Source organism: Drosophila persimilis, unplaced genomic scaffold (genome assembly GCF_003286085.1).
Source record: "Drosophila persimilis strain 14011-0111.01,24,50 unplaced genomic scaffold, DperRS2 tig00000000-arrow-pilon, whole genome shotgun sequence".
Lineage (NCBI taxonomy): Eukaryota > Metazoa > Arthropoda > Insecta > Diptera > Drosophilidae > Drosophila > Drosophila persimilis.
The window spans coordinates 9,250,531-9,277,634 of NW_020825288.1; the positions used below are offsets into that span (position 1 = coordinate 9,250,531).

Here is a 27,104-nt window from a genome sequence, read left to right on the forward strand (position 1 = left end):
AACAGAGAAAAACTTGATTCGTTCTTCTCGTTTCTCTGATGATTGCTTTATCATCGTTTTTCTGGCCTCCCCGGCTAATGGACTCAAACTGCCTTTTGTTGTTGCCTGGCAAAGAGAAAAGTAACATTTTATTGCATTTCCCTGGCCACTGCTGCTTTTTCTTTTTTGGATTTTTTTATTATTAATTTATTAAAAGCCCGTTTCCCGTCGTCTGCCCCATTGCCGCCATCGCCGCGGCTGCTCAACGCCTCGTAAACCTTTCCAAAATCATCATCAACTCCAACGCAGTGGCAGCGGCAGTGCCAGCCGCCTTGTCGGCAAATGAAATGTAAATCCGCGGAGGATGGTGAGGATGGGAAATCGCTTGAAAGGCAACAATCGAAGCCGGGAAACAGACTCGGAATAAGCCGCAGCCGTTTCGAGTTTAATGCTCGGCAATCGCCATTGCCATCAATGCAGCGCCTGCCTTCCTCAATGCCATTCCCATTCACCATTCACCAATCACCATCCCAATTCCCACTTTCATTCACCATCCCAATTCCATTCACTTTGGCGCTCTTGTGTTTATATAATTTCATTTTGGTTTTGCAATCAGTTCGATAGGTTTTTGCAGATTTCTGCTACTGCTGCTACTATGGCTGCTTCGTCGAGCTTCTTTTGGCTTAAGCACCTTGAAGGCATTGAAATGATTACAGAAATTTGTGGCCAAAAATAACCAAAAAATTTAATTTTTCGAAAACTATTTTCCACGCGATTTAACAGATAAAATTCACTTTGATATTGCGTGAAATGTGCGGCGCTTGTGTGTGAAAAAGGGAAATTTAAATCAAATGCAGGGACAGTGAATTTTTCATAGCATACTTTAGTGCGCGACATGCCGTAGCTCCTGTCAACGCCCCCGTCACACTGAACTCACACAGGACACAGAGCACACAGAGGGTGTGTGTGGAGTGGTTCTGCTGGGTGGGGATTTGAAGCAGGAGCTGGAGCTTGGGCTCGAGCTTCTCGCTGTCTATTTCGCTGTCGACTCGACCTATTCCCCAGGCAGCCAGCATGTGTATCCCTCTGTCCCTCGCGGTGCTCACTCTTTGATAAAAACCGAAATTAATTATTGACGAGCCCGTTGCCGCGGCTTGGCGACCGCGTTACTCCCGTTTCCTCGTTCTGCGGAAAATTTAAAAGGCGTTCGACTGAAAGCCGTGCGCATATTAGCACACACACGCCAGCGACACGAAGAGTTTCTTCCTTGTACGCGCACTTCCGCCCTCTTCCGTTTACGCTTAAAAGCCCAAAATGTATTTACTTTGAACTAGCAAAACTGTCAACGTCCACCGCAAACTATCGGCGGCAAGAAGAACCCGCATCGACGAAACCATAACCAAGCAGTTGTGAGCAAACAAATTAGTGTTTAATTATACATAGGCGGTGGCATTCAGCAGGCATCCAACAGCTAGCAGCCGGCAGTCAAGCTGTGGGGCAAACTAACCAAGTGGCAATTTATTAAACTTCGAAGAAAGGACCCGAAAATGCATCAAAGCAGCAAAAAATGAGTGAAAAAACCATCGACAGCCAACACAAAGACAAGTATACTCTTACCAAGAGCAAAAGGAGCAGAAAAAGAAACAAACACAAATATAAACCGCATTAGAGGATGCAGAAGCGTCCGAAAGCGGAAGTGAAGCGCGTGACGATGTCGGGCACTGGGCAGGGACAGGGACAGGGACCGGCCAAACCGCCTCGTCTGAAGGCCGCGAAAAAGCATTTGCAATTCGAGAGTCCACTGCCACGTCGAACACGCGCCAGGCAGCAGCAACAGCAGCACCACCACCACCAGAAGAGGCAGCAGCAGGGGCATCCAGACAAAGTCATTGCTATGCCGAGCAACAGCCAGGATGCGGACACGGATGCGGCAGCGGAAGTTGGAGTGGACGTGCCAGAAACAGAGCCAGTGCCAGTGGTCGAACCAGGATTCAGGCAGGATTCAGTGTCACAGTCGTCGGCCATAAAAAGACGTCTCGCCGAGGGCTGCAGCACTCTTATGTATGCGTGTCAGCGCGGCGACATTGTCCAAGTGCTCGCCCAAATCCGCGCCAAGGTAAGATGAAATCTTTCACCCACCAAGCCCGTCCCTGCCCCCCATTGCTTGCCCAAAACACGTGTTAAGGTTCAGCGGGAAAAACTAGCCAACATCAAGTGTGGCTAGCAGCAGCTGAGCCAGATAATGGCCAGGCAGTCATGGTAAAAACATGGAAAGTTGACTTCTCCAAGGCGGAGCAGGGCGGATCAGAGCAGGGTGGTCCGATCCCAAAATTGAAAGCCAGCCACACCATCAGCCATCGGCCACCAGCCAGTCATCTTTGTGCCTCAACAAAGGCCCGAATCAGGCAAAGGCGTAACAAGATTTTAATCTTTTTGCAGTCACGATGAGCCGGCACAATGGTTAAAGCCAAAACAGAAACCCTTTCGATGCTTTGGAAGGACTATGCCTCGGCTTCCTGCTTGCCCCTGCCCCTGCCCCTGCCACTTGGATTTTGGGGTATGGGAGTTCTGGGGGTCTTTAAATTTCCGTTGCAGTCATTTCGGCGCATTGTTCACAGTTCAGAGCCCCTAATTGCTTCATAAACATTTCTACAACAAGCTGGGGCATAAGGGGCATAACAAAGGCGAGTTGAATTTGAATGCTGTAAATGGCAGGACATTTAAAATTGACAAAATAATCCCCCAGGCTTAGTTATGCCAGCCGAATGGTGAATGCTGAATGGTAAATGGTCATTTGGCTCTCTCTCTCTCCTGCTTCTTCATGGTCGTTTGCCTTTCCCTTTCGTTCCCAGGATTTGATTCCATTTCGTCCGGTTCGGTCGTCCTTCTTTGGCTCCTTCGCTCGCTCGCTCACTCACTCGTCAAGCGTCTCGGCTAAATATGCCAATTTCACATTTAATTGAAATTTGAAAAGTTTTTAATTGAACGCAGATAAATTTTCAAGGCAGCATTGGCATTGGCATTGTCCGGAGTCTCGTCACGTTCCCCTTCTCCTATTTTTTGGAGGATGTTGCTAGTTTTGCAATTATTCGCCAGTTCCAGTATTCGAATTGGAATACCCGCCGCCCATTGTAAGCCCTGACAAATGCCTTCATTTCCGGACAGTTGACGTGCCTTCGTTTTGGTAATTGATATTGACGCCAAATTTGATGTGAAATTGCCCGGCATTGGCATTGCCATTGGCCCGAGCATTGCGCAATGTTCGCGAGAGATTTTTTGCGAAAATACTTAAATGAGAAAGCCCCCAACCCTCAACCCTACGGCAGTTTGCTTGGTTATGTAATTGCTAAATGACATTTCGGTTGCCTAACCTTGGTCCACCCACACCCACCCACTGGCAAAGCAGTTTATTTGCCTGTGAAATATGGCAAATGCTGGCGATTATTACTTACTTGTGCCGCCCATTTTATGTGGCCCATAAACAACGACAACATGACCGCATTTTCAGTGGCTGCCAGCTGAAAAACAAATGAAAGAAATGAGGCCTAGGGCCGGAAAATTGGTATTGCAACTTTATTTCTTGGGCAGCAGTGCGTATGCGCTATGCAAATGGACATTACCCATACTATAGGTTCTTCAATTCAGCTGGAAGGTACTTAAATTCTCCGCTGCTACATCTGAAAAACCCTGAAACTTTCTAGCTTTATCTAATCCGATCTTTTTGAAATATTTAAAATACAGGCAGATAGAGCTTTGAGTTCCAGGTAAAATCCCTGAGAGTTCTGTAAATCCGAATGTAATTACGCCGCCAGTTGCTGACTGATATTATTAATGTTCGTTTACTGTGGTATCGTTGTTTGCTCTGCTTATTGCTGCCCTGGCTGTTTATTCAGTTATATCTTGTGCCTGTAAGACATGTTTTAATTTGTCTCTTGTCTCTGCATGTCTGTGGCTGTCGTCCTGCCGCTCTCCCACTCTCTCTCTCTCTCTGGTATTCTGGTGTCAGCCTCGATAAGGCCGCCTAAGCTATTAAAAGTTTTAATGTCTTTAATTTGCCGTCTTTCGCTCTGGACTCCGGACGGAGTGCAGACGTATTTTTTTCTGTTCTGTGGAATAATTAAACAACGTCTATTTGTTTTGGCTGGTGGCTTTTTCACTTGCTGACTGGCTGATGTTTGCCTCGCGTTTTTATTTCTCCTAGACATACATACAAATATATATATTTTTTGATATAATTATGGCTGGAGTACTCTTCAATTGTCTCGAATTCACTTGAGCGGCTGTCTTAGTTGTGTTCGCTTTATTGGTTTCTTGTGTTGTCGATATTATTTCTGTGTTAAACATGGCGTATGAGTAACAACTATTGCCGAGCACTTCTTAGCGGAGCAGTAAAAGCTTCTTACTTTATACAATCACACAAAAGACTCACAGACACGTAAATATATTGCTGAATAAACCCAGAGAAAACGTGTAGAAGAAAACTACTCTTAAGGTTTCATTTCAAAAGTTGAAAAGTATACAATTTAGCTTTTCTCAACTTTGAATTCATATGGAAATATATATAAAACTGGAAATAGATATAATTTTTCCTCGAGTGTATAGTGTAGACAAGGCATTGGCTTTTGTGTGAGTCAGTATATATGTAGGTACGATTATACATACATATGTACGTACGTACCACTGGTAGTACACATCGATGGTGGCTTTTCAGCTTCTTTAGGGCTGAGAGGGCACTCAGGCAACATCCATCGACTTTGTTTACTTGCCTGCTATTGTTTTGCTTAAACTTTTCATTGATGTTGGTTTTTCCAGGCGACCCCTGCCACCTCCCTCCTCACTCTGTCCAACCTCCCTTCAATATCTTGTCCTCCGTCTTTATTGTTTCGTTGTTGTTGCTGTTTTTACCAATTAAGTCTTAATTTCTTAGAAAATAAAACTTTTTGGCTCCTGGCATTGTTTGCTGCTGCCTCTGCCTCTTCCTCTGTGCAAGTGTATTTCCCATGCTTTTCCCCCAGCTTTTCTTTCTCTTACCGCACCCGCCTCTGCCACTGCCACTGCCACTGCCTTTAGTTAATGTTAATGGCGTAATTGTGCCACCTCCCCGCCGGGATCGGTCACTGGTGGCTCACTCCCACTCGTTGCTCTCGTTACCTTTGCCGGCTTCAAGTTTAAACCGCAATTTACCCAAGAGTTCGAAACTGAAGTTTTACACCACAAGTTGGTAATTGTATGTCTATCTATGTATGCCCTGCCCTGCCCCGCCCTGCCCTGCCCTTCCCTGCCTTACCCCAGCATCGAACAGAGGCTCCCTAGATTGCTGCAGGTGTGAATTATTTATTTTCACTTAAGATTTGCGGCCCTCGTTGCCAGGCAGGCGCGCTGGCAACCGGCAGCCGGTAGCCGGCCAGTTATCCAGGAACTCAGCCCGGCAGCTTGGCCATCAGCCATCCATTCGCTTTTACAGCTTTAAGCAAAAGTTTTCGCTCAAAAGTCAGCTGCAGAAGTTGATTTTGGCTCTGGGTCTGGTAGCCACAGGAGATGCCAAGGCATGGGTTGGCTTTTGTTTGTTGCAAATAATATTAGACCCAGGGCGAAACAACTGCCGGATTGCTGGACCCAGGCCATGCCCTCTGCTAAACCACTTAATTCTACTCGTACAAGGAGGAATTTGCATGGAAGAACTTTGGAAGATTTACTCCTTTGATGGCTAAAGGAATCCCGTATACTCTTTGGGCAAGCACTTCTACAGGGTATGATGGACCAGTGGGAAATGCGAATGGGAATTCTGTGTGGTCTTCGCGGAGCTGTGGCGCTGGCGCTGGCTTTTCCTCTTCGAGTGGTTGAAAAGTTGTCGTGGAAAATTAATTTGGAATTCTGTACGCACTTTTTTGCTCCAGCTAAACTTTGAATGCGGGATGCTTTATGCACATATTTTGAAGCTCGAAGCTCCAAGAATGGCACAACAGCTTAGAGAATGTATTCGCCATTGCAACAGTTTTCCATTAGTCTCGATTGATTGACCTTAGGTCGCAGTCGCCGTCCCCGTTGAAGTCGTCGTCGTAGTGAACATTTTTTTAATTACACCCACTCAGAGCACTTTCTTTTTGGCATTTTGCTTTCCCTTCAATCAATATGCAAATTATTATCAATTTGGCCGAGTTCTCTTCCCCGTACTTTTGGGATCGTTGTGTCGTGCTTTTGCTTGGCTCTGCTCCGTGCTCAGTTCTCCGTGTGCTACGACTGCGGCATTCGCTTGGTAATTTTAATTGCAATTTTTACTTTAGTTCCCGCCCCCTGCCATGCACCCGGGTGCCATGACGGGCGGCGCTCAACACGTTTGGCACATTTTGTTGAAAATTCATTAAAAATGACGTCGAAAAAGTTTGCATTTCTCCTGCTCTTCCTCCTCCCCCACCGCCTTGCCGCATTTATTCAGAGGAGTAGCTTTTCCCCTGTTCAATCGGTCGATGCAATGGCTCGCTCGCTCCTTGGTTGCCATCCATTCATTTGATTTGCCTGCCTCCCTTCCCCAGGCAGTCCGATTATTTCACAATATCTATTTACCTTCAGTTGCAGTCATTTGAATTTTTAATTAATCGTTCGGCTGTTTGCCGAACCAGGTAAAGCAAATTGCTGCAACAGCCCAGATACTCGTACTAGAATGCAATCAGTGCTAGAGTCTGCCCCGTCCTGATTGGGCGGCGGACTTCTTTTGGCTCATTGAGCGCCGCGTACTATTTCACCCATTGACCTCTGGCATTTGCATGAGATCGAGCGAAATTTTCGACAGTTTTGCATGTCGGAATACAATTAATTAAACGCCATGGCGTCACACAAATGTCCAAATAAAAGTCAGCGCCATTGCCATTGCCATTCAGTTAAATTAAGGCCAAAGGGTTTGAGGTTTTAGTCATCATCAAAAAGTTGGGGCCCAAATGAACGTCAGTGGCTAATTGAGCACAAAACCCCATTTCCAATCGGCTGGAACCAACTTTGCCTGGAGCACTGAGCTGTGGGTGGCCGGTGGACGAGAGTATGTGGTATCCATATGCGGCGGCTTAGCCGGACAGCTGTCCAATTAATTAGAAACCACCAGAAATAGCAGACGGACTATGACGAGGATGACTCTCCGTCAGACTGCCAGACTGCCGGACAGCCAGATTGTTTGGTTGGCTAACCAGTTGGCCAAATGGCCGGCTGGCTGATGGGCTGGGTGGCTGCGTGGCCGGTTGTGCGTCAAACTTTGCAATGGAAAATTAATTACTGAAATCATAGAAATTTGTCTTGCAATGCGGCTGCCTTGGATGCTTAACGCTGGGATGCTTGGATGCTGGGGTTCCTGGGTTTGCTGTCACTGTTGTTTGGCTTTGGGAATGACTTCCGTCTGCCGGTTGCCGCCAGTTTCCATTCCGCTTTCCACTTACTACTCGTATATACAGTTGCCAGAAGTTGTTCCCGGCCGAAGTTGCCGGCCGAAGTTAGAGTGGAGCTGGAGTGGCAGTACAGGCTAGAGGACATATAGGATATCCGCATATGAATTTGTATGCTCCTGCTGCAACATTTTTGCTCAAGGAAATGCCCAGCAGGCTAATCACAAGCATGCGGAGGGGCAGGCCAAATGGCAGAGCGGTAAAGGGCGGCCCAAATGGGGTACCCATAAACTTTTGCCCCGGCATCCAACAATATTTGCTCCGAGTGCATAATGACAGTCAAAGTTGACACAAATGAGCATGGCTTGTTACTAATTTTAATGCGCTTCGGTGCACAGTGGGGTCTGAGTTTGAGTCCGAGCTCGAGTCCGAGTCCGAGAAAGTTTCTGTTGCGGAAATTACTTTGGATCCGGGGGTCGGTTCTGCATAATTTTTAATTGACCCTAGCCACGTTTACATCCCAGAGTGAGAGAGCGAACGGAGTGCCGGACGGAGTGCCGGATGAAAGTTTCTCAAATATTTTACAAGTTAATTCGATTTAGACAAAAAACTTGAGCCATGACTTACAACTAACAAAAACTTGAACAATGAATTATGCAGGCGACATGGACACGGCATCGAGCCCATGTTTGGCATCCGATCCCCTCTTTAAAGTATGCATGAGGCATGAGGCATGAGGCATGAGGCATGAGGCATGTGCCGGGAATTGAATTGCTGTTAAAGCATGGAAATTGCTGTTGATGTTTAGCAAACAGTTTACCACCTGAGATTGAAATGGCTGACTGGTTAGCGGTACAGGGATAGGGATGGAGATGGAGATGCCAGCGAATGGATGGATGGAGTGGAGCAGCGGTGGGGCAGCTCGAACCGCCAACAAAGTTTGTAGATCAAAATGAAAGTTTGCCGTTGTTGTTAATCCGTTGCACGGCATAAAAACTATGCGAAAGTTTACCTACACAGCAGCAGCAGCATCAGCAGCAGCACGGAGCACACGAAATCCCATGGATCCCCAGAACACGAGACACGGAACCTGGAAGCTGGAAGCAGTAACCCCGCCACATGGCACATAGCATAATAATAATCCGTGCGGCAAACCTTTTGATGAGTTCAGGCTAAAGCGGATGAAAGGGAGAGAAAGTGCTGCAGGGGCAGGGGCAGGGGCAGAGCTGGGGGCACGGCTGGGACATGGCTGGGGCTCTGAGCCAAAGTAGCTGTAAATAATTGCCAAAACTACTTAAGAATGCTGCACCGTGAAACGCTTCCTAAAGGATCAGCAGCAGGAGAGGGAGTCCCGCAGCCGCAACAAAGGGCCTGAATCCAGAGGCAACGGCAACGGCAATGTGTGCAGCCACCATTGTTGCTGCAGCCGGCAACGTGGCACTAATTAGAAGTATAAAAGGTGCCACAACAACAGTTAGAGAACAGAGAGCATCATTCTCTCATCTGCTCTCTCTCTCTCTTTTATCACTGTCTCTGTCTATCTCTTTTTGCGGTGTATCTGTAGCTGTGGCTGGAGCATTGTCTGTCGAGCATGCAAATTATTGTTACTGCAAGAGCGACGCAGCAGCAAAAGGGGGATACAGAGGCAGGGCCAGAGGCAGTATCAGACGCTAGTCTGGCGTCTTGAGACGCTGCTGCCACGCCCCATGTCTGCCAATGGAATTGCAGGTGCTCTCTTTATGGGCCATTGTTGCTGCTGTTGGGGCTGTGGCCCTACCTGTGCACTTGGCCGCTTACATTAATTAAAAGACATCTTCAGTGGCCGGGTAAATGTGATTAACATATGAATGGCACATTGTCCGCATAAATTTGCCATTGAGTGCCGTCTGTGAGTGGCCTCTGGTGGTGGTCACTTGACATCTTAAGCAGTACAGGACAGGACACTATAGCACAGGGCGACCCCGAGGCGCCTGCAAAAGAGTTTCCGGTATTTTGGCTCCAGCAACTCCCCGGGGGTTATCCAGAGGCATGTCTCCTGCTTGTGCTCCCTCTGTTCTTTCTCTCCGGCCTGCTCTAACCTTTTAATGTGCCATTCAGCTGTCGCGTCACACATAATTATGGCGGATGTGCTGGCCAACGAAGCGTTAACTCGAATTCTCGGCTCTCTATGCTTTCTGGCCCTACTTTCGGTCTGTGGGGAGCCCGACCCGCTCCCGGATGCCAGTTGCCATTTGTGCCCTTTCATGGCTTTCAGGCCATGCATGTATTTTATTTTTTATGCATTATCATGTAGCAGAGTCCTGTGCAGAGTCCTGTGCCAGTCCTGTGTCCGAGTCCAGGCTCCAGGAGCTCCAGGAGCTGCTCTCTCAGCTGTTATTGTAGTGGCGGCTGCGTCTCCATTCATTATTATTTATGTTTTATGTTTATATTTATATTTGTACGCACTTCCTCCGAGTAAACAATAAACCTCATACTCTTTTTCGTGTCTCTCCTTTCACTTTGGTTCCGGTGTGGGGGGTGTCCTCACGTCGTATGCGTAATATTCAAAGGAGTTGAGTTCATGACTTCTGTGACCAGCTTCCATCTCATTGTTATGCTAATGGATTACGATATATGAATAATAAGTCCTGCCACAAGCGCGACCACTGGCCACAACAGAGACTTCCTCATCCTCACACTTCGCCGCCCTCTTTTTTGAAGGCTTTGATTTCTCAGATCCTGAAAGTCCTTTGACGACGACAGTTGTCGCTTCAGTTATGCAAATACTGGATATCTTTTCTTTTTTTAGGCAGACCAATACAAATTATTTCCCTCTGTCTTTCTGGCTGGCTTACTAAATTCATAAACTCTCGAGGATACCATGCGAGTGAGGATTTCCCCCCCTAAGCCCCAACGGGGAGACTGCTGGGCATAAAAAGCCCAAAGGAAGTTTTAAGTTTGGTTGTCAGAGTGCGCCCGGATGCCCGGAAGGTCCTAAAGGCAGCAGCAGCAGCAGCAGCAGAAACAACACGTGCCGATTCCAGCTTAGGATTGGCCCTGGACAGGGCCGTAAAAATTCGTGTTTTATGTCCATACGGAGGGGGGCCTAACTGTTGCTGCATTTGCTGGATGTTGGAAGTTGGTTGTGGGATATTGGATGGCTATCATAAATCCTACCTCCAGGTTTTAATGCTCACCTTTTGTGTTGGGTTGTTTTGTAGCTCATTTGGCCCTTAATCTGCTGAAACTAAAAGTGCGGCTAGGGCTACCATGACCCAGTTTTTTTTTCTTTTTCTTCTTTTATTTTTAATATGTTTTATCTGCGAATGAAAAAAGAAAATCAAGAGCTCCGAACATTCGTTTTAAAGGATTAAACGACATCAGCAGGATGTTGTTTCATTCAGCGGTTGGCAGGGTAATATTTTCCATTGGTTATGACAATTCGATCTGTATTATTGCCTCTAGAGTTTTTCCTGTTTTTTGCTGTTTTTTGTTTTTTTTTTTTGCTGGTTTTTCTGTTTTCCTGTATTTCTGCTTGTGCGGCCAGGGCACGTTTTATTTGTTTAAAGAACTATTAAAATGGCATAAACAGCGAATGGCGAATGGCAATCGGATGGGTGGAGGGAGGCTGTTACTGGGGCTCGGATCTGGCAATGCCAAAGTTTTATCTATCTATGGACCCTGGTGGGGGCCAGCAGCAGCTGCTGTTGCTGTTCCCTTTTGAGCCCGTGGTGGTTGTTGGTCGTATTTGATTATCGCATTTCATTCTGTGTTTGGGTGAATGTAGAAAGTTGAATGCAAATTTGCATGACACCAACAGAAGCAGGCAATGGGGGAAGTTGGAAGTCCAGTCTCCGATGCTGATGATGATGGCGATGATGATGATGATGATGATGATGATGATGATGATGGGGGAGAGAGAATGCGATGCGGCAACAATCACACCAACCATCATCATAATAATAACAAAAGCAGCAGCAGCTAGAGAACGGCAAGCGGCAGCGGCAGCGGCATCAGCAGGAGAACTTTATTTGACGCTGCCCCCCTCCTCCCATCTTGCCTCATCATTCTTTTTTCATTGTGCCACACCACAACACAACACAGCACAACAGGAGGCGAAGGAAGGGCACAAGGAAGGGGCAACCGGGCTGTCAAAGTTTTTAGGTATCATTTCAGTTTATTTGAATTATTCATAATCCGGACAGCAGCGTAGGTCCGCCGCGCCATAAGAAACAAACAGCAGACCCGGACAATACAGGGGCTATAGCCAGGGCCAGGGCCAGGGCCAGGGCCAAAAACAGATAGCGGAAGCAGAAAATAAAAATCTTTCATTGTAAATATTTTGCCCTCCCACCGCTGCTGGTGCTGCTGCGAAAGAAATCAGGCAACGTAAAGTTTTTTTTGGCACAAACAAAAGGGAAATGAAGCCACAGCCGCAAAAACCAAATTCGATTCAATCAACGGCCAAAATATGAGGGATCCAAAAGGAAAAGCCAAGCCAACCATTACCCGAGTCCTATGCCAACTGCAAATTAAGTGAAACATTAAATATTGATGTTGGCTCTCAAACTCCCCAGAAAGTCAAATACCAGATCACAGGCAATCAGAAATCAGTTTGGGGGTATATCGGACCAGTTGGCAATGCGGTATACATCAGACCTGTTGAGGCGCTGGAACAAACTAGGGTATTCCTCAGAGTCCTTGACGTAAGCACGCCCATGCCATGCCATTGTTCTGTGCAGCACGCAAATACGGAATGTCTTAAGAGTCGAAAGTTTTAACGCTTTTGCTTTTAGTTTCTTGTTCTTTTCGGCAGAGTTTTGCCTTAGTTTTCATAGCCATCGAACTCCTGGCTCGACCCACAATAAAATTTGCAATAAATTGGGCAGCCATCGAAGAATGGGCGGTGGGTCGGTGGGTTGGCGGGTGGGGATTCTTTAGGACAGTTTTACGAGAGTCACGCGATAGTTGGCGCCTGATATAAATAGAATGCGGCGTGCCCGAAATGATTGTAGAAATTGATTGTTGGTTAGAAAAGCAACACAGTCAATCATTCATTCCAGCCGGAAAGATAAACAGTGGCAGGAAAAGGGAAAATGTGGAAACGGAGAAATGAAAGTGGAACTGGCGTCGCAGGAGCAGGCCAGAAATTAGCACAAAACTTAGCCCAGGACCGCATCAAAAGTTTGTTCGGAAGCCTAATAAGCGCCACCCGCATGTCAGAGAAAGGCAGTCGGGGGTAAAACTCTCTCTTCTCTCTAGGGGTCTATTTATCCGTCTCCTTATCCCATCCACTCCCCCACTCACTCACTTACTCCCTCAGTCTTTCTTTAGTCATGTGAATTCTCGACGATTTGCCAACATTTTCACTTTTACATTTGCGTGCTGCCTCTGCCACTGCCACTGCCACTGCCTCTGTCCGCGTCGCTGTCGTCGCATTGCGAATTCCTGCCAGCAGCGGGGCAAAGTTTTAGCATACTTTTCGGCGGCGGCGACAGTATTTTTTGTGCACTTGACATGTTTTGACACGCCAGAAAAGTGCACGGCAAATGGCGACGACTCCAACGGTCGCTCGGCGAACATGTTTTCGTTGCCCCTGGAGTTTGACGTGATTTTGCGCGCCAAAAATGCAAACGCAAATCTGGTGAGCCCTCAACGAAAAGTAGCAGCAAAAAGCACCTTACCATCGCCGTCAGACTGCAGTTTTTGATACAAAGAAAATATAGCCAACATTAAAAATGTACACATATCCCATTTGAGAATGGGAGAGTGGTGTACTCACCTGTCGATATCCTTGAGAATCGACTAGTAGTTTCTCCAAGTGCAGTGGTAACTCACCACGTTGCCCATAACAACCGTTTTCCAACCCGCTTTTGGCCGTTTCCAGGCGTCGCGTCCGACACTTGCACTTTCCAGGCGACGCTTTCCGTCTGTTTACCTTTTGCCGTTGCCATTACCATTACCATTACCTTTGCCGTTGCCTGTGTGCTGTTGCCTGTGTGCTGTTGCTTTAGTTACTGACCAACAGCGGGCTATTGGACGCGTTTTTCATTCAGCACATTATTTTATTGCTTTTGGGTAATAATTTCCACATGATTAACGTGAATATATGTATCTGGATGGTTTAATTATTAATTGGCGAGTACTTCTCCCATTCGGCACTTAACGCGTGTGAGTGTCGTTCCTGGCCAGGGGCGTGATATGTTTGGAAAAAATAATTGCTTTCGTTTTGCCAATCAACCAACCAACCAACCAACCGACCAGGCAGGCAGCCAGACAGGCAGACGGACAACCAATCAGGCCAACCAACAACAACTTGGCCGGTTAAATAAACAACAAGCCTATATATAAAGTATTTTTTGTAAAAATATTTGCTGGCAATTAAGGTTTTGGCCCGCCACAATTACGCGATCTATCAAACATAGCACACCGGCCCCAAACGGCATCGGCAAAACGGCGCAAGGGTAAGAGAGAGAGAGATAGAGAGACCATGTCGGAAGCAAATGTCGCTCTGCTGCCACATTGGATGGGAGTATAAATTGATGCAATATGCAAATGACATTTTAATTAGTTTATTAATCGGGTGCTCCTGCCGTGGCTGCAGGCGGTTGGCGGCTCCGCAGGTGGAAACGCTTTTCCATCATCAACTAGCGACAAGTGAATGCTGAGCGGAATAATTAATTTTTGAGCCGGAAAACCTGTTAATAAGCTTTACAGTGATCTTACCTGCGTTTATATCTTATATCTTCCATTTTCCATCTTTTGCAGCCCCAACTGCTGCGGCAACGGGACCGCAGCAATCGGAACGCGCTGCATTATTGTGCCGCGCAGGACCTGGAACAGACAAGAGACCTCGTGGCGGCCGCCAGCATCGCCATCGCAGCCCCCGAGCTGCTGGAGTCCGCCGATGAAGATGGCTTCACGCCGCTTCACTTGGCTGTTATTCAGGGCAATTTGGCCATGGTCAATTTGCTGCTAGCGAACAAAGCCGATGTGAATGCGGTGGACAATGAGGGTCACTCGGTGGTGCACTGGGCAACTGGTGAGTGTCCGGGTTCCTCCGAAGAATGATTGATGTTTACTTTGATGAACTTATCCCCTAACTTATCTTGCCATAGTTTGCGGCGAGGTGGAGTCCCTGCGCGCTGTCCTGGCAGCCGGAGCAAACGTCGCCCAGCCGGATGTGAATGGCGGGACTCCGTTGCACTATGCCGCCCAGATGTGCGGGGCCAGCTACGACAGCAAGCAGCAGCAGTCCAACTCCAGTAAACTGGCCCTAGAGATACTCGGCATTCTGCTGGCCCATCCCCAGAGCAGTGTCGATGTCCAGGACAAGGACGGCCGGCAGCCGCTGCTGTGGGCTGCTTCGGCGGGATCGGCCAAGGCGATGATTGCATTGGTGAAGGCGGGTGCCCGTGTGGAGAGTGCCGATAAGTGGGTTCAATGGATTCATGTCCCCAAAGATGCTCTAGTAATAAATCTCATATTGTTCTTTCAGAGATGGACTCACTGCTCTACACTGCGCCGGCTCGCGTGGGCACACCGAGTGTATCGATACGTTGATCAGCCTCTGCGGCGCCCCGACCGACCTCATCGACTCTAACGGCTGTACGGCGTTGCACTACGCCGTGACCCTGGGCCATGCCGATTCCACAGCCCGTCTGCTGGACTTGGAGGCGGATCCGAATCGACAGGATCGCAAGGGACGCACGCCCGGCCACTGTGGCTGCGCCAAGGGACAGTTCGAGACGTTGAAGCTGCTCAAAGAGCGAGGAGCGAACCTCTGGCTCAGGAATGCGAAGGGAGATCTGCCGCTCCACGAGGCCGCTGCCTCCGGTCGGAGGGAGCTCGTGGAATGGCTGCTCGCCCAGAGGTCCAAGCAGGTGAACACCACCAGTAACGATGGTAGGAGTCTGCTGCACATTGCGGCTGCCAACGACTACACGGACATGTGCAAGCTCCTCCTCGACTACGGAGGGGATGTGAATGCCGTCTACCGCAACTCCAGGGGCCTGGTTCTGACTCCCTTGGATGGGGCTTTGCAGCGAGGACACCGCTCGACGGCCAAGTTCCTGCAGGCGAATGGCGGCCAGCCTTCGAACAAGGTGAAGCTTACCACCAGACGGGGCAATCCCTTCCACGAAGCCAACGCTGCCGATCTGGTGCGACCCCTGAAGTATGTGGAGAAGGAGGAGGTCGAAGATCTGCGCAGCTCCAAGAAGTATGTCGTGTATCTAAAGCGATCCGATTCGGATAATGGTAATGGCAATGGGAACGGCCAAGAGGAGGGGGACTGTAGCTGTGCGGAGGAAACCTACCGCAAGGAGCAGCGCCTGAAGCACGTTTGCCGACGCCACAAGAGGCGGCAGCTCCGCAGACGCACCAGCAGCTGTGGCGAGTCCAAGCACGAGAAGTGCAGCGATCTGTGCCGCTCCAAGAGCAACATCGAGATCAGACGCCGCAAGTCCAGGGAACGGTATGCCAGCTCCAGCGATTGGGAGGCCGAGGAGGAGGACGACGAGGACTCTTGCGAGAACTGCTGCTACCACAAGCGGCGGAAGGAGCGGGTGGTGTCGCGAAAACGTTCCACATCTTCCAGAAGATCGAAAGAGCAGCATGATAGCGATGCGGATGATGGCAGTGAGGATAACAAGTTCAACACATCGCCAGTGAAGGGTTCGAGGAAGCAGATTGAAGTCAATGGAGAAAATATTGCAAGAGAGCAAGGGTCGGGTAGTGCCAAGGATCGTCCCCAATCTGCTGTCAAACTCCAAACGCCACCGTCCACAGCCAACAAGGAAAGAACCTTCATCAAGTCGCCGCCCCAGAGCGCCAGGAGCGAGAAGTCCGTGCAACCAGAGACTCTACAGGTGGTTGAATCGCATGCCGTGGAGTTGACAGATGAGGAGCAAGAGACGGCCAAGTCCGTGGTGACACAAGTCGATGTCCATCACGATGCCGAGCAGCTGACATCTAAGTCGTCGGAGGAACTACCTGCCGCAGAGGTCGAGCAGGTGCAGAAGCAGGAGCCGGAGGCCAAGCTGCAGCTTAGCGAGGAGGAGACACAGTTGGTCTCCAAGGAGGTTGAGCAGGTCATCAAAATAGCGGCCACTGCCTTGAGCAGTGAGTCCAAGAGCTCCACCGAAGAGCAGCCAGCAGAGGTGAAGGATGAGCACCAGGAACAGAATGTAGCTCCTAAAGATGAAGCTGAAAAAGTGGCAAAAGAATCCCCACCCACTCCCGTGCCAGAGAAAGAGTCAACACCCCCTGTACCTGCCACGCCCACACCGCCACCAGCCAGTGGTGGTGGGGGAGAAACGCCCAAGCCACAGACAACCGCAGAGGCACCACCAGAGCCAGAGCCACCAAAAGCTGAGGAGATATCAAAAGCTTCACCAGCATCTGCTGCCAAAAATCGAGAGCAGATGGAGATGACGGCTTCCACCATTCCCCCGTCAGAGCCACCCAAGCCGCAGGTTGAGCCGAAAAAACCGCCAACCGCACAGCAACCACGCCCTGCGCCAGCCCCAGCCCCAGCGCCAACCCCAGCCCCAGTCGCGGCGCAGTCTCCAGCCGGCACCCAGTCCCAGGAGCAGCCGCAACGGGAGCAGGAGTCGAGACGTTCGTTCACACTGCTGCCCTCCGACTCGGCGGACGATGACCCAGTTGGAGCCCCTGAGGGCGCAGTAAACGCTTCCGACGAACCATTGGCCACTGAACGCAAATCGAGCTTCCATGTGCTGAAGAGCGACGAATCCGTGGGGGACCTGGAGCGTGCAGCGCGCCCCGGACGGAGCGTCGACTACAGCGGCAACAACAATCAAGTCTTTCAAGTGGTGGCCGACGGCAGCTCAGCGACCAAGCTGCCCAGTGCCTCGGAGCTGGAGAAGATGGACTACGACTATGAGGAATACGATGAGGAGGAGTACGACGACGACGATATCGATGGCATTGACCCGGAGCACGACAGTGCTCTGCGTCGCTTCCTGACCAGTGGCAATCGTCATGGCGTGGGTGGGGCAGCAGGAGATGGCGCCACAGCCACCAGTGATGCTACTGGAGCCACTGGAGTCTACGATGCGATGGCCAACGGACGCAAGCGTCGCCTTAAGAAGCGCGTGCGCAGCGGTGCGAAGACGCGCAGCAACTGGAAGAATGCCCAGGAGACCCGCGACGGTGGTGGCAATGCTGTCCTGACCAGCAAGGATCAGGACTCGGGCTTCGAGCCCAGTCCGCGGGCGGAACGAAGCAAAATTCCCACCCTGCGGTCGGCCCACACGGCCATGCCGCGGCGCCCCATCTATGCCACCCTCGACGGTCGGTCCTGCAGCAGTCGCCTGGAGAATCGTAAGCCCGGCGACAAGGGCGCCTGCGATATGGCCGCCGTCACGCGGTCCATTCAGCGCAACATCCGAAGGTGAGTGAGTGAGTGAGTGGCCGAGATTGTCGCTTCGCCATGAGAGTTGGTTGATGGCAGGATTCATTCATTTAAATTAATCTCCAGGCAGTTAGTGGCGACCTACGCGTCCTGCGCTGCCCTGCCTTTTCGGCTCTAGATTTATTTACTTGATGCTTGATTTTAATCAACTTGAATGTCCCAGTGCCCGGGCCAGTGGCTCCGCTCCGCATTGTATCACGCGCGCACTTCAGCTCCGTGGCCTTTTAATGTAATCAAACTGCCTGGAGGCCGCCCCATCCAGGCCAGGCCAAGCCAGGCCGCCTTAAAGTTAATTTAGTCTGGGATTTAATAGCCTGGGCAACATTTCTCATTTCTTCCCATTTTGGGGTTTCTGTTTCGAGCTGGGATACAGCCGTTGCGCCGCCTTCGCCTTCGCGGCCATTGTTGTTGCTCTACCCTGCGCTGCTTTGGTCAGTAAATAAATTGCCCGGCTTCCGTTCTCCATAAAAATGCGCGCTTTAAAGTTATTATAACGCGGTTAAAGGCAATAAACGCGGCATTAATGTTCATTTTCCATGTACTTGAGCATGAACTATGACCCACTGTCGGGGTCGAGCCCAAGCCCATTGCGGCAGCCGTCTCAACGCTTAACCGTAACAGGTGGGGGTCAGACGGAGTGTGTGTGTATGGCTGGTGGCTGTGACAAATTAATTGGCCTCATCGTCTCGGTGTGACAAGTACTTAATAATATTCTATCCTGTTCCATGTCTTTTTCGGGCGACTTAATTAGACGAAATGGAATGTATTCCGTTTGATTCTTTGCCAAGGGGTCAAACGATTAGAGGAGACCGCCAAACGTATATCATAATTAGGTCAACGTCAAGCATCATCGCATCCCAAGCCTCCCACCTCCAGCCTTCACTTCACTACTCGCAATATCCCTCCTGATTTACGAGAATTTCAATGGTAACGAACGAATTCCCGCCAAATCTCGTCCGCCCTTGTCATTAGCCGAAATGCTCATTTCCGGCAAAGAGTTGCGCATTTTAATTAGGTGCACGGACGGCAGTACTGGACTGAACCGGGCCACGGGGCACGGGACACGAGACACGAGACGCCTCCCCAAGAAGCGACCGACCGCCCACCTGCGGTGTGTTGCTTTGTTTATGCAGAAACTTGAACAAAATATGAAAATGAGCCAGAACCAGCCAGAAAAGCCTGCAACTGGAGTCCTTGTGAAAACCAAAGAGAAACCCGGTCTCTGGCTCCGTTTACAACTCGCTAATGCTAATTGTAAATGGAATTAGTGCAGATTAGCGGGGGAATTTTTGGGAAGAGGCTACAGGGCAATTACCATTTGTGTTCGCTCTTCGTTGGCGTGCTTGTACCGGAAATCCTTTTGTGCCCCCAAGGATTTTGGCCCCGAAATTGGCCATAAGCCGCCACTAGCGATGCGTAGAGCAGAGCAACTCTGCCCTAGAGCCGGTATGCTCTCGTGTGCTCGGTTTAATTGAATTTCTGTCATTTGTTTGAGGCGAATCAATACACGCTGCTCTTCTGGTGCCACAAGCCCCGAGCCACGAGCCACGGGCGCCGCTCAAGTCTCAAACTTAAAAGTCAATTGTATTTATTTATGGTATTTGCATAAGCCGTGCCACACACAAAACTTAATTAAAAAGCGTAAGCTGACTTTTATTAATTTTGCTAATCTGCCTTGTAGCCCATGAATAAATTTGCAAACATCCAAACCGAAAAAAGGAAAAGCAACAGCAACAGAAACGAAACAGAAACTCTCTGCCAGAACAAAAACAAAAGCAAAATCCGGCCGGCGAGCGCATTTCATAAATAATTCTTTCCACTTGACTAATGAAAATATTTAACTCGGCTGTTTGCATAAGCCGGAAAGAAGACCAGAAACCAGAGCCACGAGAAAATGTGTAGCTGAAAGGCCAAGAACAAGACCATTCGCGTTCCATGTTAAGGTTTCGGCAAATACGCACCATGCGGCGTATACGCAATGCACGCGAAAACCGAAAGTCAAACAAGTGTCTCGCACAGCACAGCGCAGCCCCAGCCCTAGACCCAGACCCAGACCCAGCCTCTCAGAGCCGGCAACTTTTGCCAGAACAACTTCCTCAACAAGTCGACAGAGTGAGTCAATTAATTCTTGAAAAACACACAGAAGGAATCTGGAGGGAAAAAAAATAACCAAATAGAATTTACTTGGGGGCCAAGGCGATGCGATGCGATGGTCTGAAATGAAGTAAAAAGTGAATCCACAATCCATAGCTCCCAGTAGAATATGCCCCCACTCCACTCCCCATGAAAAGTGTGTAAATAGAGATTTTGTTTTTCATTTTATTCGCATTCGTATATTTTGCATTCGCATGCTGTTTTTCCATGGACTTGGACCTGGACCTGGATCTGGTCCTGGTCCTGGTATGAATGCTGGTCTTGCTGCTCGCCCAACTTTATTTTCCCTCCTCGCTTTTGGCTCCAAAGAGATTAAAATTTTATCTGACGCATAAATTAAACAAATAACTTACCGGCGGTGCGTGTGTGTGGGTGTGTGGGAGTGTCGGTGTGTCGGTGTGCTGTTGTGTGTCCCAGCAGCACAGGTGAGATTTGGGATTTATAATGTGCGCTCACGTAATTGACATTGTTAAATATTTGGATTTCGTTTCGGGGCTTCGGCCCCGAGTTTTATCGGTTGTCCTTGTGGATAGCCTCCCTCCTGCCTGCCTCCCTCTCTTCCTCCGGCCGTTACGCAATTAGGCATATTTTCTGGCCGATTTTAAATGTTGATTATGCAAAACTATCCAGGACTTAATTAACGTGCAATATGGCAAATCAAATACGTTATTTTACTTAAAGTTTGGCTCGCCCTTTTCTGGATTCGAGTGTTTGGAGATTCTCAGCCACTTGGAGAGGCAGACGATAAAGCTCTCAGAGCTCTCAGTGGGTCTGCTCTCAGCCACGGCACTTGCCAAAGTTTGAAGCCTGAGCTCAGGAACATAGCCGTAATGAAAAATGAAGCGGAAAAGTTTTTTGGGAAACCCAAGAAGTCGACAGCGAAGCGACTTTCAAATCAGCCGCAGACTTTTCGCGGGTTGGCGGTCATCGATTTTAAGGCAAAATTCTCTCACCTGCTAGCCTGGAAACCTGCTCAGCCATGCAGCTGCATGCAGGCCACGTGCTCGTCTTCATCCTGATGCCACAGCCGCCTCTTGTCGGACCATTAACACTTGGCAAAAGGTTCTGCATCGCTTTTGTTATTTGTGCCGCACAAATTGCCGGCGGGCGGGCAGTTTCTGTTGTTGCAACTTGTGCAGCGCTTAATTTCTTTGCATTTTGTTGTCACTGGCGTTGTCAGCGCTCTAGCAGAGCAGAGCAGCACTATGCCTATGCTGTGCCTCTGCCTCAGCCTCAGCCTCTGCCAGTATCAACTGTGCTGACTTTGCCGCTGGCGGGCTTTCCACTTCATCCACTTTGGTGGTGCGTGCACTTTTTGCCTGTCACATTTGTGTCACAAACAGGAAGACGTGGGCTGAGGCTGGGGCTGGGCCGGGAACGGGGCGGGGGCGTGGGCGTGGGTGTGGCTGTCAGTCGGTCCGTCGGACACACAGACATCTGTGCTGGTCGGTCGCTGGAAGCGCTTGCAGTTGCAGTTGCAAATGTAGCACACAAAATCAACGCCGCACAAGAAAACGAAATGAAAGTTGTACTAAGCGAACGTAAAGCGGAAACGGAAATCAGTAGCAGCGACGGCAGCGACAGCGACAGCGACAGCAACAGCAAAAGGGAAAGGCAGGAGGTGCGAAGCAGAAGCGGCAGCAAAAAATGTGCCAAGGACAGCAGCATGGCAAAAAGTATTTGCACAGGCGGTGGCGCAGGCACAAAGAGAAAGACTTGCAAATAACTCAGGCACAACCGAATGGATGAGCCAAAAGCGAGGCGTAAAATTGAAAAGCGCTTCGGCAAACAAGCGATGACGATGAAGATGACGATGACGACCAAGATAAAGATGGTGCAAAGATGGTGATGAAGATGAAGATGGTGCTGCAGATGACCACAGGACGAAACAGCAGAGGGGGCAACAGCAGTGGCAGCAGCAAAACAAGCGGAAGCTGAAGGATGGCCATCAGAGCGGCACAAGGCCCAGGGCCCAGAGCTGGCCGCTTTGAAGCCGCTCCGGGGATTTCGCTGGGCCCTCGGCCAATTTATTACGCAGTTTTTGGCTCACAAGCATTCTTACCTTGGCGGCCCTCTTGCTATTTATTAGCTGCCTCTCAGCTCTCCCTGCCCGCCCACTCGGTGGCGAGGGCGAGGCGACCAATGAACTTTTGTTTCAAAGTCAAATTGTTTTGCACAAATTCGCGTAGCGCAGCCAAGTGGCGAGCAGTGTCAAGCGGTCGCCTCCGACTCCGCTGGCAGCCGGTAAGGCTTACCGCTCGTTGGATAAACAATTTTCAAAACGCTCCACGGCAGCAGCAGCAGGCGATCCGAGTGCACTCGACAAATTTGCTTAGTTTTTTCGGTAAAATGCATTTCTCTGCCAACCGGTTGAGGACGATGACGACGATGCTGCCAGTTGATTTGGAAAAGTTGTCGGCCTCCTAGCACGTTTTAAGGAACAACTTTCGAGTGCTTAAAGAGTGCTGCACATTCCTCCATTTAATATGCTGTTCAAACGAGTATGCACTCTCTCTCTGTCTCACCCTGTCTCTCTCTTTCGTATTTGCCTAATTTTTAATATAATTTCTAATAACATTTTATGGCACACCCTAGCCCCGCTGCTGGCTTTAATTTTACTTGTACTCCCTCTCTGCCTTTTGCCCGCTCAATTATTAATAGAATTTTTTCCGCGTACGCACTTTAGTATTTTTTGAAATTTTAATAACATGATGCCTTTTATTGCGCTCGCGCATTGTCTGGGCGGGCCTCTGCCTCTGGCCTCTGGCCTCTGAGCCGGCTAAAATGGGGGGCGATGCGGACCACCTCCTCGAGGTCTTTGTGGGGCACAGCAGGCGGCTGTGTCTTTGTTTGCCTCGCGAAATATCAAAATGACAATTTACGTACATTTGCCAACATTTATTTTGTGCGCTAGCTGCTCGCAAAGCTCCAGGATGATACTGATACTGATGATGATTCTGACGGGGCTGGGACAGATAAGGATGGGACAGAGGGTGCCACTGGCTGCGCTTTTCTTTTGGGGCTGGCAGCGTTCTTTATTGCTTTTTCATTCTTATGTACATCCGCAGATATTACATGGAGCGCAAGATCTTCCAGCATCTGCTGGAGCTCAAGTCGCTGCAGATACGCTCTAGCAAGCTGAACGAGGCGGTCCTCGTGAAGCGGGCGGTCGACGACTACCACAAATCGTGTGTGTTGCTCAACGGCGAGACGGGCACCAGGCTGCGGCGCTACAACTTCAGTGAGTACACGTTCAAGAACTTTGAACTCTTCCTGTACGAGACGCTCAAGGGACTCCAGAAGCCGGGCACCAACAACTTTCAGAACATCAACGACGTCTACGAGGAGGTGTGCTACAGTTTCTTTCCGTTTCCTTTTGGTGGACACTCTTTCATGCATTTCCTCTCTTTTCCTTGAAGGCGGAGCGACGTCTCAGTCCGGACTACAATGCCTACGAGAAGGCTCTACAGTGCACCACAAAGACGCATCGGTGCCTCCATGCAGCACACGCTTACACGGGCATTCCCTGTGCCGCCTACAGTAAGTGAATGAGAAAACGAGGCTTCTTCTCATTGCTCTGTTGTCTCGTGTCTCGTGTCTCGCTTCTCGCTTCTTATCTCTCACTTCTCCTTCTGAGAGGAGAGCCCTGAGGGCTTTAAACGGCTGTGTGCAAGCGTGAAAAATGGCACCAGTCCAAGGCATTCAGAATGGGACTTCCCGAGTCAAATCGCTTGGCCGGGAGCTGGAAACACTTTCACTGCCTCCTCGGCCTCTCCCTCGCTGCCAGCAGTGGGTCAAGCGTGGGGTCGCAGCGGATATGGCGGACACTCGAATTCAAAGCAGATATGCCCCAGATGCCGGGGGCATAAAAATATAAATCCTAATTACGAGCAGTTTATTCAGTGCGAGGCAAATTAAAAAATCCTCGGGACCACCGACTTTCTGGCTTTCTGGCTTTCTGGCTTTCAACTTTTATTACATCTTTCACTCGCTCGTTCTCTGTGGATGGATGCTTTATTCTTCAAAAGGATGCGTCCGGCTTATGCCAAATTAAAAACGCATTCATTTGTGCCCCGTCTGTTTGCCCCGGGCTTCTCCCTTCTCCCCTCCCTGTCCTTCTTGCCACTTCCTGCTGCTGCTGCTGCTGTTTATATACTGTTATTTTGTTGAAAGTAGCAGAAAGTCGAGGCAACACTAATCCCCAGCTGAGAACGCTTTTGATCCGGCAAACGAAAATGGGTTGTGAGCGACGAGTGTCAGACAGGAGTAGCACGAGCAGGACCAGCAGAAGAAGCAGAATCAGCTCCAGCTGTGAAATTGAAGCACCCTGCTCCATTCTCTTATTAGTTTTTACGATTGCATGCAATTTAGCAGAGTGTTGTCCACGCCACCTGACAGGAGGCGCCTCTGACAGCTCTGTCAGCTCTGGCAGCTGGCAATTCATTGCACTGGAGCGGAGTGGGGCCCCGTTGTGCCCAGTTGTGGCAATGATCGCCCTTGATCATTAATCTAATGTGTCTGTCTACCCATCTTGATATTGCAGTTCCCATGATGAATCACCATACGATGCCCAAGTTCGGCTTTGGACAGTACAAGAAGACCGGCAGCGTGAGCAGCTTCTTTCTGCCAAAAATACTCACCAGTGGGCGTGCCTCCAGCGGCCGGGCCGCCGGCATGGGCGGCAGTGGCGGTGGCGGTGGCAGTGGCAGCCGCTGCAACCACAAGGTTGCTCTGGAGCTGTCACATGGCAAGAATAAGCAACTAATTTCACTGCCAGCGGAAAAGTTGGACAGCAATAAACGCTATTATGTGACGTTCACAGTTAAGGACTCCTCGGGGCACGGCAGTGCCATCGAGTCGCACAAACAATACCAGAAGCAGCACCAGCAGCAGCATCAGCACCAGCAGCAATGCGGGAATACTGCGGGCGAGCCAGGCGGCAAGTAGCCGCCTCGCCATGCCCGTATACGTAATGTGGCATACAGTGCGTACAGTCCGCCATTGCCATTGCCATCAGCCCTCGTCACTGGCCTCGGCCCCGCGCATCCACCCTGCGTCCCCTGCTAGCGTTGTTGCTGCAAATGCATTAAAACAATGCCATTGCAACATTTTGTGTCGCTGACGCTGATGCTGCTGCTGCCACTGTTCTTGTGACCACCCGTTGTCCGCTGTACATCGCCGTTTTTTCGTTTGTTTCCTGTACTGCTGCTGGCGGAAAACCATGTAAAAAAGTAGAGGTTGAAGAAGGCATATTAGGCCTTGCTGCACTCCTGCTCCCTGGACCACTTCCGGGGTATGCCCCAGTCGAGTCGTGTGTGGATCCTGCCCCGTGCTGCACTTTAAGATGGCCAACTGCTGATAATGGATGATGGCGCTGCTCTGCGGCTGTCAGTTGAAGTTGTCACGCCAGCAGCGTTGCAAGCAGCAGCAGCAGCAGCAGCAGTAACGGCAGCTTAAATTATGTGCTCCTCTAACCCCGGGCCCCGGTGCGAGGGCTCCTCCTTCATTCTGTTTTGTTTGGTTGTTTCTTTTTTTGAAATTTCCTTATTTTTTTGCGTTTGCTTGTTTGTTTGTCTGCTGGCGCTGCCGCTGCGCTTTTATTTCAGTTTTTCATTATCATTCTTTGTCGTTGTCGCTGTGAGGGTGGGGTGGGGTGGGGTGGGGTTCTGTGGGGGTGGGTGGCCGCTATTGCTGCTTGGTATACTGCTTCTAATGCCATAGATAAGCGTTGTTATTAACGCTCGGCTTACCAGGACTAGGCGACAGGCGTGAGGACATGCCGCCCATCGTCGCTTTTGTACTCAAACATTACAAAAAGCAGCAGGAGGAAAAACCAGAGAAGGCGGACCAGGAGCAGCGGGAGCAGCAGGAACAACACCAAGAGCAACAGCCACGGCACACGGAACAAAAGCAGAAGCAGGAGCAGAAGCTGACGCCGAAGCAGATTCAGAATCAGACTAAGCGAATGAATAAATGTAAAATATGTACCGTGCATTTCTTTGGCATTTCAACATTTTTACTTTATTTGCAATTTTATTTACTTGTCTGCTTTCGCGACCCTGTACTGCAGGGCGCTGGTACGGTACGGTGCGGTGCGGCACCCTACCCGCCCCCTCCTCTCTTCTGAAAGAGCCAACCATTGAAGCCGTTGTTTGTCTGTTTGCTTACTTTCGCGCTGAGTGCATTGTAAATGGAGAATAATTGCATCGCATACAAAAAGCGTCGCGATTTTAAAATTGTATAAGCCATCGAGGAGCACCGGAGCTGGGGGAGGAGCAGTGGTGGTGGCAGCAACAGGAGCAGCCTTAAACTGATTTCATTAAATATCAAATTATAAGAGTGTAATGCATACATTTCGCATTTAAAGAGTTTCGCAGTTCTCGTTCCCGCGTAGATTTAAGTCTAAAGCAGTCGCTAAATAAACGTTGAAAATGTCTAAATTGAAACAGGGATTCTATTCACTAACAAAAACGCACTCTTTAACCGAACACAGAGAAGAACACAGGCACACAGCCACACAACCACTCAGCCGCGCAAACGTGGCCAAAACAATAGTGGCAGGCTCCATATGTCCTTGGCATAGATTCGTCGTTGTAGGCGCACAGCCGACGCTCGAGATGATTGCTCGCTTTGCAGGCGCCGGTATCATTATTTCAGCATCTGCCCAGAGCCCCCGACGATGACAAGGAAAGCGCAAACAAGCTGGCACAAAAAAAGAGAACCAACATTTTTATGGCATTGCACGGATTTCTGTAGCCCCCGCCTCAATGTTGGAGGCTTGCGCGAAAGGATGGCATTCCTATGGCATGACAGCCATGAATGTCAGGCTCCAGGCACCAGGCACCCGGCACACCGACAGCCTCCTCTCCGAGTGGCAGTTACAACTGCAGCTGTCAGCGAGCGATCGCAATAATCGCTGCACTCAATCGATGCCAGTCGATAGTGTGATGGGATGGCGTTATGAGTTTCACCAAGACATCCCAGCGAGCATCGAGCCTGGGAGCCAGGGAGCCCTTGTCCAGCTGCTAATTGAATTTCAAACTGGCTTTTATGATCTCTCGCAAGTGGCATCGAGAAATGTCCATGTCCGGCCTGGTTCGCTTGTGGCATTAATATTTCAACAGCCCTGTCCGGGCTAAGCATGCCTCCGTGAGCAGTGACAGGCCGACCCTACCCGTCCCGCC

The 27,104-nt window shown here is 49.7% G+C and overlaps 1 protein-coding gene across 1 annotated transcript; it reads left to right on the top strand.

Annotated features, from left to right (window-relative positions):
- Window positions 1-1,628: 1,628 nt before the first annotated feature.
- On the top strand, window positions 1,629-25,134 carry LOC6587487. Its single transcript, XM_002013023.2, has 7 exons — window positions 1,629-2,095; window positions 14,097-14,370; window positions 14,447-14,762; window positions 14,827-17,745; window positions 22,989-23,268; window positions 23,340-23,460; window positions 24,464-25,134. Exons 1-7 carry the CDS (start codon window positions 1,652-1,654, stop codon window positions 24,865-24,867), a joined length of 4,758 nt encoding a protein of 1,585 aa, XP_002013059.2. The 5' UTR covers window positions 1,629-1,651; the 3' UTR covers window positions 24,868-25,134.
- The last annotated feature ends 1,970 nt before the right edge of the window (window positions 25,135-27,104 follow it).